This window comes from Macadamia integrifolia, chromosome 9, assembly GCF_013358625.1.
Source record: "Macadamia integrifolia cultivar HAES 741 chromosome 9, SCU_Mint_v3, whole genome shotgun sequence".
Classification (NCBI taxonomy): domain Eukaryota; kingdom Viridiplantae; phylum Streptophyta; class Magnoliopsida; order Proteales; family Proteaceae; genus Macadamia; species Macadamia integrifolia.
In genome coordinates this window covers 31,078,683-31,090,607 of record NC_056565.1, presented here as the reverse complement: position 1 = coordinate 31,090,607, position 11,925 = coordinate 31,078,683, and the positions used below count along the sequence as shown (strand labels likewise).

At 39.1% G+C, this 11,925-nt stretch overlaps 1 protein-coding gene across 1 annotated transcript; it reads right to left on the bottom strand.

Annotated features, from left to right (window-relative positions):
• Positions 1 to 231: 231 nt before the first annotated feature.
• Positions 232 to 9,704, bottom strand: LOC122087954 (peptidyl-prolyl cis-trans isomerase FKBP16-1, chloroplastic). Its single transcript, XM_042657088.1, has 9 exons — positions 9,601 to 9,704; positions 5,662 to 5,819; positions 5,292 to 5,486; positions 5,117 to 5,151; positions 3,274 to 3,367; positions 3,033 to 3,093; positions 2,845 to 2,890; positions 703 to 773; positions 232 to 536 (listed from the first exon to the last, which is right to left on the bottom strand). The coding sequence occupies exons 2-9, from the start codon at positions 5,757 to 5,759 to the stop codon at positions 459 to 461; spliced, it is 678 nt and encodes a 225-aa protein (XP_042513022.1). The 5' UTR covers positions 5,760 to 5,819; positions 9,601 to 9,704; the 3' UTR covers positions 232 to 458.
• Positions 9,705 to 11,925: the final 2,221 nt, after the last annotated feature.

Genomic DNA, 11,925 nt, shown 5'->3' with positions numbered 1-11,925 from the left:
GGGGCCAATGGGAGGGCTTCAGCGCCTCTGTCTGGGCATAGGCAGCACCAGACCAGCAGGGTTCTTTCTCCCTTTTAGGGGTTTTTTTTTGGGGGGGGTGGTGGGGGGTTAATGCAGCATGAGACCCATCAGATCAACTTACTCAGTACTTCCAGGTTGTGGGTTGGTCAGACTTGAGACGATTTGAACTAAATCCAGGTTTTACATCGCAATTACCCTCAGCACTTAACCTGACCCAACGTAGCTAATGCCACTTCCATTAACTATAAGGAGAAATAAACTAGAAACATAAACAAACATGTTTGAGCACAAACTAGAAAGAATATACATCATAAACTGAAATTTAAAGAAAAGCTTCATTTCCTAATATGCAATATTAGCCTTCAGGCCAAAATCAAACAGTACCTTATAAGAAATTATCAGGAATTGAAATTTGACTATAAAACCATGAGATGAACTCATAGTACCTTCAGGAGCTGCACTTCAAATACCAGAGGCTCATTTGCATGAGAAAGAAGGCTACGTCGAGGGCCAAACTGCAACCAGAAATCAAAATACATTAACAGATTTAATCTTTAAGATACTATTTCCTCAAATTTGGCTTGTAGTTGGTTTTGGAGCCACTTGGAAAAGATGAATAAACTAGCAGTCTATCCAGGACACATTAGTCAATTGCAAAAATAACAATAAATAAGGAAAAACCTCATCAGGGATTGGTTTCAAGTTTTCATTTATGTATCCAACAGAAGGAGGTATCAACGCTCTCCTCTTCCCTGCAAAATAACGAGAGCCAGCAGTTTCAGTAATCTCTCACAGATAAAGGAGCACTACTCTTTTTTGTTCCACCCGTCTCTCTACAAGCAATTTCACATGGATGACAAGCGAATTTATACTGGGATCTGTTTCTGAGTGAAGTTACTGGCTTGCCTGATGAAGAAGGTGAAGAAAAAGGAGAGCTAGATGATACGAGATCAAAAGGAGTGGGTATTCAAAACTTGCATTAACAGATAGACAGGGTGGAGGGGCAGGGGTGCTGAAATCTGTCGATCATTTGCAGACGCTAGAGGGATGGATCAGCCAATAGATTACTATGGAATTGAACCAAAAGGACTGAAACTTTGGTGTTCTGGCACTATTTCCAAATTTAAAAATATATCAAAAGTATAAACTTGCCATCTGATGATGTTATTAAGAATAGGTAACTGTCCTTTTACAAAGAATGAAATCTGTGGTAAATTCAATCAATGAAACGCAGATGTAACAAGTTAAATGCTCCCAAAAGATGATGTTAAAGTTATTATGGAAAACCTTAATTTTGCCACATGATAAACCGGTCCGTGGAAGGTTTTAGAGACTGTGCAATTGTTAATGATAAAATGAAAAATGCGATGGAGATACAGGTAAAGTCCATGTGCAATGTTCAAATTTCAAGCGGAGACTATTGTCCACTTATTTTGAAGTGTGAAATGGGCCAACATATCTAAATGCCACCATTTTGGGAAGTAAGGAGATTGAGTTCCAATAAATTTTCAAAACTATTTAATAAAGTACCTTCCCCAGAAATGTTAAATAAGGAAAGACAAACTTCCGATCTTAGACCATGTGACCAACATTTGCTTTGAAATTAGCAAAAAAACAATAGAACAAAAACCAGGGTGAGATCTCAAGTATAAATCATCATTCACAGAAAGGCCTGGACAGTAAAACTTTTGAGAGCATTTCTACTTGGGAGCCAATGGTGGAAGAAGTAAGGGAGAAAGAACCTGTAGAACAGTTTCTGCTTCAAAAAGATCCAGTTGCACCAACTTAAGATCTATCACAAAGAATCAATCATGTGGTTGAGCGAAGAGAACTGATAAGGAGTGTTCACTGGGGCTGGGCTTCAGTATCCCCCAACAGGGATAGTTCTGGATATGGAAGTTCAGGCAATCACAGGACTCGGGGAAGCCTGTCTCGTGAACATGATACGACTAGAAGCACAGACTGATGCCTTACAGGTCAAGGATATTATTACCCAGACACAGTATGAATCATTGCTGTGGCAAGTATTTAGTTCCTTCACAGCATTTAGCATATTATTTTTATCTATTTGCACAAGGGTCAATAATTAGGAAGTTCATATTGTATCTGCATGGATAAGGGGAATAGAGCAACTAAATTATGGTTAAGAGACCAGAATGGCTTCACTACAGTACAACCTTTCAGAGCATGAAGTATAGGATGATTCTCTGTGGACAAGGTTTCTGTAATTTGATGTTACTATACTCTGTTTCAAAAATTACTGAACCCAATAGCATCTTTAAACCAACCCCACCCACCCACACACCTACCCCCTGTTGGTGTACGATGTCTTGTATTCCATCACAGTTTAATCCAGCGAGTACTGGTGCAACACCTAGACAGGCATGACAGCGGTCCCACTAGCCAGTTAGCGGGTTGTGGGGTTGCAAGGGGGCAGGAGGCCCCCCTACATAGCAGGGGGTGTAGGGGGCGCAGCCCCCCCCCCCCCCCCCGCTCGAATTTTTTATTTGAGGGCAATTGCGTATTTTTTGGATTAGGGTTTTTTCGCTATATATTTATAGCGAGGGTTTCTTTCTTTGTAATGCAAGCAATACTGAGAGGTGTGAGGACGAGCGTTGTAACCCTATTCTCCATTGATAGTGAAGCAGGATCTCATCTCACCGGTGACGTAGGCAACCTTGTCGAACCTCGTAAAATCCATGTGCATTGTTTGTTTTGTTTTTTCCATTATCTTCTGCATTGTTTTAGGGTTGCGTTTCTACACCCCCCCAAGAAAAAAAAGGAGAAACAAGATGAGAGAGAAAGAGAGAGCCGTGACCCTACCTCCAACCTTCATGCCAATTAAGACTTCCTTCAAGCCCTGTATGATCTGTCAAAATAAAAACAATACAAAATAATTAGAAACTAAAAAGGCTTAAGGGACAACCATGTAGCACACCTTTCAAACTGTGCTAACCTGTTTCCTGTTTAGCTCATGATACCACAAAATATGGAATGGTACAAAGACTAACCTGTTTGCTGTCCAGAGTGAGTATCACAGGCGTGCTTTCTCTACCGAATGGATCCAAAGTGCTACATTACAACATAGAAGAAATTGAAGCTCAAGATGACATCTTTATTACAAGAATAAAATAGATATCAAAAAGTTTAGGATGAAGTAAAGGGAGTCAGTTTTTCCACCTTAATGAAATCCTCCATAAAATATCCAAAGAAGAAAAGACATACAAAATTGGGGGGTTGAGAACACTCTACCTATGAACATAGTATCCATTTGAGCGGCGGCAAACATAATTAACTTCTACAATATCTCCTTCATGAGCTTCTTGCCCTTCCCCCTCAACAATGTCTTGCAACCAAAACTTAGAAAATTTAAGAATGACGTGCAAAATAGCATGCTGATATGTCATCAATCACTTGTCCATCAAAGTGATTAATGTTGGTTCATAAAAGGATCTTCATAGGCACTAGGTGGTGTCCTCCTAGGTTATGTGAATATATATGCTCCATCTTCATGGACTAAGCATGATTAATTCACAAGCATAAACAGTATATAGTTCCACGGTAACTGGAGATCCATCTTTTGGGATGGATAGACTTTCTCAAGTTACTACATATACATCTTACTTGTTTGGTGTAACGAACATGGGCAATAGGTCTGCTCATCCAGGCCTCTTACCCCCGCCAACTGAGGCTGTGAAGTGGGAAGTGGGCAGTGGGCAGTGGGCAGTGGGCAGTGGGCAGTGGGCAGTGGGCAGTGGGCAGTGTCGGTTAAGGGTAGATCATTCTACAATGCAGAAGCACATGTCATAGAAAGAGGCTTTAAAGTTGTAATATTTTTAACAAGGTGTTATACTATGAGGAGGTTCATCCCTTTGTAGATGCTGCCCATACTCCACTGAAAGTATTGAGGCATTGAACATTACGAAAAAATGAAAAGGGAAACAATAGGTGAAGCTGGAAAAGAATATAGAAGCCACTTCTGTTGTTAGCTTTTTTTGCAGCCCATTTTAAATTAGGGAAAATTGCCTAGATCTACTAAATAAGAAAAAAAAAATTATAGAACAAGTAGGGTTGACTGTCTTACACCTACTCTTCTTGTAACCTACTTGTTTTCTAATTTCTATTTTAATCTAGTAGATCTAGGAAATCGTCCCTTTAAAATATAGGTGTTGACTGTTGGTAATCATGTAACGCAATAGTAACAAGACATGGAAATTTCCCCAGAAGACATGAAGAAAGAGGGAAAGAGATTCTAGCTCTCTGTCGTGTGTTCATGGTAGGCACTGTTTATTCTTTTGCCAGAAAATTGCTACTGATTTTAACATTTATATGGATGTACCAGGCTTAAGTTGATTATCTTATACAACATAGTCTATATAGATAATAAATTCATGGGTCCTGATATGGTGACATTTTGTTTTGTGACCAAATATATCAGGACTGTCCATTTCCAAATCTCTACATGGTGGACCATTCTAATGTCTTCTACTTCTCTATCGATTTAGCTCAAAAATGTCATGAAACCTGAACCATAGACCTTAAACCTGAAACCGTAAAATCTAACCTTGAAGCCCAAAACCATTAATCCTACTGTGGACTTAGCTGTCAGTGAAGAGACCCCCTCAAACAAAGTTGCCCAAGTTGCAAAAATATCATCAAGATGGAAAGAGTAAGAGAGATTACCAGACTTGCACAAAGAATGGTGGCAAAACACAGGAATAGAGATCATCAAAGCCATCAAGGGATAGAGATTTCCGAAGGTGGAGATGGAGATAGATTGCAGGAGACAAGACAAGAAGACAAATTGCCAGAGATGCAAGAATTGCCAAAGACAGAAAAAGGGAGAGATCACCAGAGATGGAAAGGGGAAAGGTAGAAGCTAGAACTGCAGATAGAAAGGAGGAAAAGAGGAGAAGGTCAAGTAATGGAAAGGAGAGGGTAAAATTACCCTATAAACTTCAATGAACTTTTTCCTAGGGGTAAATTTCTTCTGGGTGCCACTTAAGTTATCTCACAAAAAAGTTTGATAAACAAATCCTCCGGTCATTTGGGAATCATCATGAGAAAAATGAAAATAAAGGAATGAAGTTCTCACCTTGAACTTTCACACCACTGTCAAGCTTCCGAGTCCTGGATGCTTCAGATTGATGCACTCAATTTTCATAAAAAACCAATCACAAGTATCAAAGGTGGAGAGTTGACATATTCAAAATCTCTTTTATCTAAATGAGAGCATGAAAGAAGAAAGAATACAAATAAAAGCTTCACACCTAATTAATTCAGGCTCCATGACATCTAGCTGTTGTGCCGCAAGAGCAGGACATACACAAAACACTGTTGTATTGAATCCTATGAACTCCAAAAGGTGTCTCCTTGACACCTTGCATACTGTTAGCAGACCAAGTTCGTCTTGAAACCCCTTAGCCCAAGCTTTTCTGGGGTGCCAAATGTCCATACTGCTGCTTCTGTACAAAAGCTACTGAAGTCAGCTGATAAGATAAACAAGAACCCCACCCATGCATCAAAGTGGGGGCAAAAGGAGCTATGTTCAGAGCATTTCTATTCCCATGTCTACAACTTAGGTTCCATATTAACTTCTTGACTCAACTTCATTCAGAATGATGAAAGTTATGTGCTAACCTGAATGAATAGAGATTTTGCAGTTGAGACACTGAATTTGAGCTTTGGCAATATCTCAGGAGGGGCAACGGTACGGGGAACTGATATAATATAGGCATATTTATTGCCAAGAAGATCCTTTGGCCAGGCCAAGTGTTTTGAGTGCATATACAAGTAATCTATAAAATATCAACAATGGTTTATTCAGAATCAGGATAAAACTTGAATAACCAGTTCCTTTTTCCCACTTTTGATAGGAAGCAATGAAAACTTCATTAAAAGAAACAATAATTGGACATAGTTGCCAAGGCGTTGCCCAGGCAACAAAGTGCATTTCCAAGACCTGGGCGTTCAAATGCTTTATTGTATGAATGCCTTATTGCTTCTTTATATATACATACATAAAGCTGATGCATTTTCTAATTTGTTGATGGTTTGCGTACATTTTTTTACGTAAAATGTGAAGCATGAGATCATGCCTCTGTATTTAAAAACAAAAACAACAAACCATTCTCTGCAGCTTCTGGCTTCTTCTGCTGAGTCTGTGATGATCTGGTCAACCAACAGGTATGTCTTCTTCTTCTTTGTTGCAGAGACAATGGTGGACTAGACTTGCAGGGGGATGGCAAGACTCGACTACAGGATGATGGCGGAATGGCGTTTGTATAAAAAAATATATGCATTCATTTTACAAATAGATAAAGGAAACAAACTTTCATTTTTACATGTAAACCAGCTTTTAAGTTTAAAACGAAAAGATAATACATAAGGTATTATATACCCAAACACCCCATTTTACATGACATGCCTAAGTGACCTAGGTGCCCGGGCACCACATTGGGTTGCCTTGTCGCAGTGACAACTATGGTTAGTGGACAAGTAAACACAGCCATTGACTTTAGGAAAATAGAGCAAAAGGAGTAGATCGATTGTCTTAAATCAAATTTGGCCAATAATCCACATAACTGGATTTACAAACTTTAATAAATTACTTTCTTTGGCTTCCGATTGCAGGAGGCTTCATCTATCTCATATTTCGTAACAAATTTTTAGCAATAAATTGCAGCTTCATAAGAGCTTTAAAAATGAGTACATTTGTATATAATGAAAGGAAATACTATGCAGTCAATTGGTCCTGTCCTCTAATTTTCTACTTGCTTGGTAAGATGGTAAAACCCTCAGGGTAGCAGCGTGAAGATGCAGGTTTGAGTCTTCAGTGCAGCAATTATGTGCAACAAATACCAAAGTTAAGGGTAGTTATCAATCCACCCCTAGCTGGGTCCTGCTGCCTGCAAAAGCAGGACCCATATCGGCTTACAGCCCTTTTATGGTCCTTTATGGTTACAATATGAATTGGTTAGATCATCCCTATGCATGCTGAATTTGAGAGTTCAGAAACTAAAGAGATGCTAGAAGATCTAGGAAATAAATCTGAAGGGTGAAAACCAATCAATCAAAATGAGTCAGGAGACCTAAGCCAATCTATTCACAGCCCAAGTGGTTACGATAAATAAGCAGATACATCTCAAGACTTCTTTTTTCTTCTTTTTTTTGCCCCGGGGGGGGGGGGGGGTAGGGGGAGGGAAGCAAATCAGAAATCTGTCAGGGATGCTTTAAATCATGTCCTGCTCCATCATCAAATCCATTTTTAGTGTTCAAACAATGCCAAATTAATAGAACTCAGGCGGATTTGGAATAAGATCATAACTATGACATATTGAGAACATTGAAAGGAAAACTTTGAAAAGCAACAGTAACAAATGGGAGTTGCAATCATTGATCAATTTATTCATGAAAGATGTCACTAAATTACATTCACAAGGCCACAAACTTTTGAAAGTTAATCAAATTAGTGCAAGAAACAAGGAACAAGCACCAACCTAGAGCAATAGAAAAAGCGATTATTATAGAGAAAACTACTGCTTTTTCAGTCATTTCTACACACATGCACTCACACTTTAATAAGCTAGGTACCCCAGAAATAGCTGAAAGGAACCAAACAACCACACACCTAGTCGATAACCAACCCCGCCCCCCCCCCCCCAACAAAAAAAAAAAAAAAATGAGGCCAAGCTAAACCAATACCCTCACTGTAGAAACTATTGGCTCAGGCAAAGACTTATAAGCCAATGGAATGAATATTTCAAATAGAATAGGTCCAGTTTCCTTTTCCCTTTGCCCATCTAATTCTTCTGGTGCTTACTTCTTCCATAGAGTCATCAATAATCATTGGATAGGTCCAGTTCCTTTCCTCTTGGCCCATCTTATTTCTTCTATTGCTTACTTTCTCCGTAGAGTCATCACCACTCATCAGCTCCCCAACATACATGATTTTTGAGCCCTTGTGATTTGGTCCAGCATTTTAAAACTCAAAAGATAAATTCACTCAGGATCAGGCTGATCCAAGGGTACCAGGCGAGTCCCCTACATCTAGGTTCGTAAAAACAAACCAACAACAACAACTAAGCCTTTTTCCCAAATGAATGGGGTCGGCTACATGGATTAGTCAAAGAAAAATATAACAGAAAGAAGATGGAAAAGAGGAAAACAAAACAAAAAGAAATGAAACAGAGGCAATGCAACACCTCCAAGCCATTCCACCTCAATGCAGTTGACAATATGGATCTTCGCGCTCCACACAGTTCTGTTTGATGTCAAAACAGGGTCAAGGCCTAGCTTCTGCATGTCTTTCCTTACCAACTCATCAATGATCATTTTTGATCTGCCCCTAGCTCTTTTAAAGCCATCTCATTGAATCTAATCACTCCTCTGTACTGGAGCATCTCAAGGTCTCCTCTGAAAATGGATATACCACCCTAAACAACATTATCGAAGCTTGCCTTGAATCGGGGCCGCTCCCAACTCAGCTCTTACCCTTTCATTTCTCACTCTATCTCTCATAGTTTTGCCGCATATCCATCTCAACATCCGTATCTCTGCAACACTCAACTTATCTATATTACACTTCTTAACTACCCAACATTTTGCCCGATACAACCTAGCTGGTCTTACGACCGTCCTATAGAACTTTCCTTTAATCTTGAGCGGAATACGATGATCTCACAAAAATCCAAATGCACTTCTCCACTTCAACCATCCTGCTTTAATTCTGTTCGAGACATCATCATCTATCTTGTCACCCTTATTAAAAGTTTACCCTAATAAAATAGTTACTTTGTGAAATCTCTCTCTCTCCTCAAGTTTTACCACATCAGTGATATCATCAATAAAAAGCATACACCACAGAACATCCCCTTGATTGTTATTGGTTAAATCATCCATGATAAGCATAAATAGATATGGACATAAAAGCGGATCCTTGACGTAACCCAATGGTAATTGGGATCGGTTCGTAAAAAATCAAATAAAAAAATTTTGAAAAACATAAGAAATATGTAAAGATTACACATAAAGACTAGGAAAATGCATCAAAAATAATCGTCCAATTCTCTAATTGAAATGCGTGGAAGTGGGATCGAAAGGGACAACAGACCACAAAAAATAATAATAATAATAATAAAATTAAAAATTAAAAATTAAAAAATGAGAAGCCACCACTACAGAGCACAAACTCCCCACCCTCCCCACCCTCCCAAGCTTCTTTTTTTCCAGCTTTGCGTTTGTATAACCAAAGTTACCAGTTACTTCAACTAAAGCTGAATTTCAGTTTCTTCCAAGCAAACAAACCCTGGTGAGAGCATCCATGTTGTATATTTTATAGATTATATGGATAGAATTAAAAGGAAACTTATATCAAACATCTGCTATTCCAAAATTAAGAACATGGGAAGCATCAGCCTTTGCGCCTTAAAAAAAATATCTAAAAGTTAATTCCGGGTCTATAGTCTATACAAATCAGGATATAGACAGGAAATAAAAATTAGTCCGTAGGAAATCAAAAACTTCCCAGTCATGGAGAAGAAGAAAGACAAGAAAAGGTAAGAGGTAGGAGTGTAGGACCTCAGCTTGACGAATGCTCCAATGATAAAGATGGAAGCTGATGCAATTGCAATCCCAACGAAAGACGGAAAAACGAAGTTGCAACGTTAAGCAAACAAACCGAAGGAGATCAGGATGGCAAATTTCAAGGTTAAATGGTCGGTCGGACCAGATAAGTTCCGGTTTAATAAATCGGGTTTTGCTTTGTCAGGCAAACCTATAGCGGTTGGGATTTTTTTTTTTTTTGGGAAAAAAAAAACCTTGTCTCAAAGTGTGGGCAATGTCAATGCTTCATCAGTCTATCTCTCTCCTCCTCTTGTGAAAAGATATTTTTATTACTTGTTTGGTAAAAGAGAGAGATTGACGGAAGTCACACTCTCAACAAAGAACCACTTCCCCCTTTTTCCCCCTAGGTAAGGAGAACGAAAAATGAAAATACTAATTTGTAACAACTAACCTATAAGGCTAGGATTTAGTAATCAGCACCTGTCGACTTGTATCAAGAGCTTTAGTCCAATATAGAGTGTCAGTGCCTTTTATTAAATTGACCTACATATTGGCCGTAGTATAAATTGTCAACACCTCATTTTGTCACCCCAATAACAGACTAAGCATGATAGTCAATGTATTATGAGATATCACATAACCCATTTCTTATAGCTCTAGATGTTCCTAGTGACCTGTACCAAATCCTTCAAATGAACTATCGATAAAATAGTTAAAATTAATTTTTGAATAACCTATGAAAATTTGATTTTTTTTTTTTTTTTCATGTGTAGGTGAGACCTGGCCCAAACACAAAGATAGATGCTTTGCCAGCATTGACTTCTAGGAAATTGTAGAAAGTAGGACTCTTGAGTTTGAGGTTTCCACAGAGTGGTTTGGCCTTATATAGTAATTGTTGATCATATGACGAACCTAAACCTCATCCAAAGATTCCTAAGCACATATGAAACCAACCAATTAACTTGCAATCCACCACTATACCTGTTACTGCCAAGAATCTGTATGAGGTTGAGCGCCGATCCTACACAAGCACAGAAGGCAGAGGCTCGAAGGTGGCTCCAAGATTAGTCCTCCAATGCCCAAGTTATAGACTCGTAGAACAGTGTTTTCAGGAGTAATGGTGTGAACGTATTGACTTACCCGTTCTATCTTTTAAGGTTTCTTCTTATAAGATTCCCCCTTTTCCGAGTCCTACTGGAATACGTCTTTCTACCTTCATGAGGAATATTCTCTATCCAGGTATCTTCTCCTCCTCACGTGGTTAGAGTCCTTACGGCCTCTATCAGTTGAGGGGACTCCACTCTTCCCCTCCTGATCTCCGGAGTCATGGTCATAGTGGGTATCCTTCGGTTGGGCATCACGTATCCTTCCTTTGGATGCCACATGTTCTTGCTTCACTGGGTGACTAATTTGATCATATCAGTAGTATGATACCCTACTTTCTAAACTCGGTCAAATTACCCGTATTGACTTGGTTTTATCATATAGGGGCTGAACCGGAGAGAACCGACACAGGTATCATATGAAATATGGTAGCAAGGGTGACCTTGAACTCGGGTTGGCCTGACATGACCGAGTGGGTACCAAGTGTAATACATGCACCCAAGCCTTGCACTTGCACGCACCACGAGGCCATATACAAAAAGTAAAGGTACGTACTAGTATTGTGGGTGCCAACGTAATCTAATATTATGTGGGAGTTTATTCCCATTGAATCCCACCTGAGATATACCTACCTGAGATATATCCACCTAAGATGGCCCACCTGAGATAGCCCACCTGAGATTTACCCACCTGAGATAGCCCACCTGAGAATAGAAGATATTTTTAGGGGGCCCAAGTATTGTCTTTTCCTTCATTAATGATATTTGGTCGGTGGGAGAATAAAGAAGAGAGACAAAGAAGAAGAAAGGAAAAGAGGAAGAAGAAGAAGAAAGAAGAAGGGAAAATCGACCGTAGAGTTCACCGGAGCTAGGTCTTGGTATTTTGAGCCCGGATTAATGATCAGCTCGTTGAGATCTTCGATTTGAGGTAGGTATTGTACACATTCCAAAGATTCTTAGGTAAACCCCTTTCTTAAACCTTCTTTTTGATTTTTTGGAAATAACCCACTTGGATCTTGCTAATCCTACTTGGATAATCAAATCTTAGGTCTAATGGAATGTGTGTATAATGATTTTGAAGGATTTGAAATGAGTGATGATGAAGATCTAGAGTATTTGGAGGTTCTTGAGCAAAAGAAGTGAAATTTGGGGTTTCATTGGTGTTCTTGAGAAAGAGGTAAGAATCTTCATTTTTCTTTTGATTTGTCTTAGATCTAGGTTGATGATACATAATTTG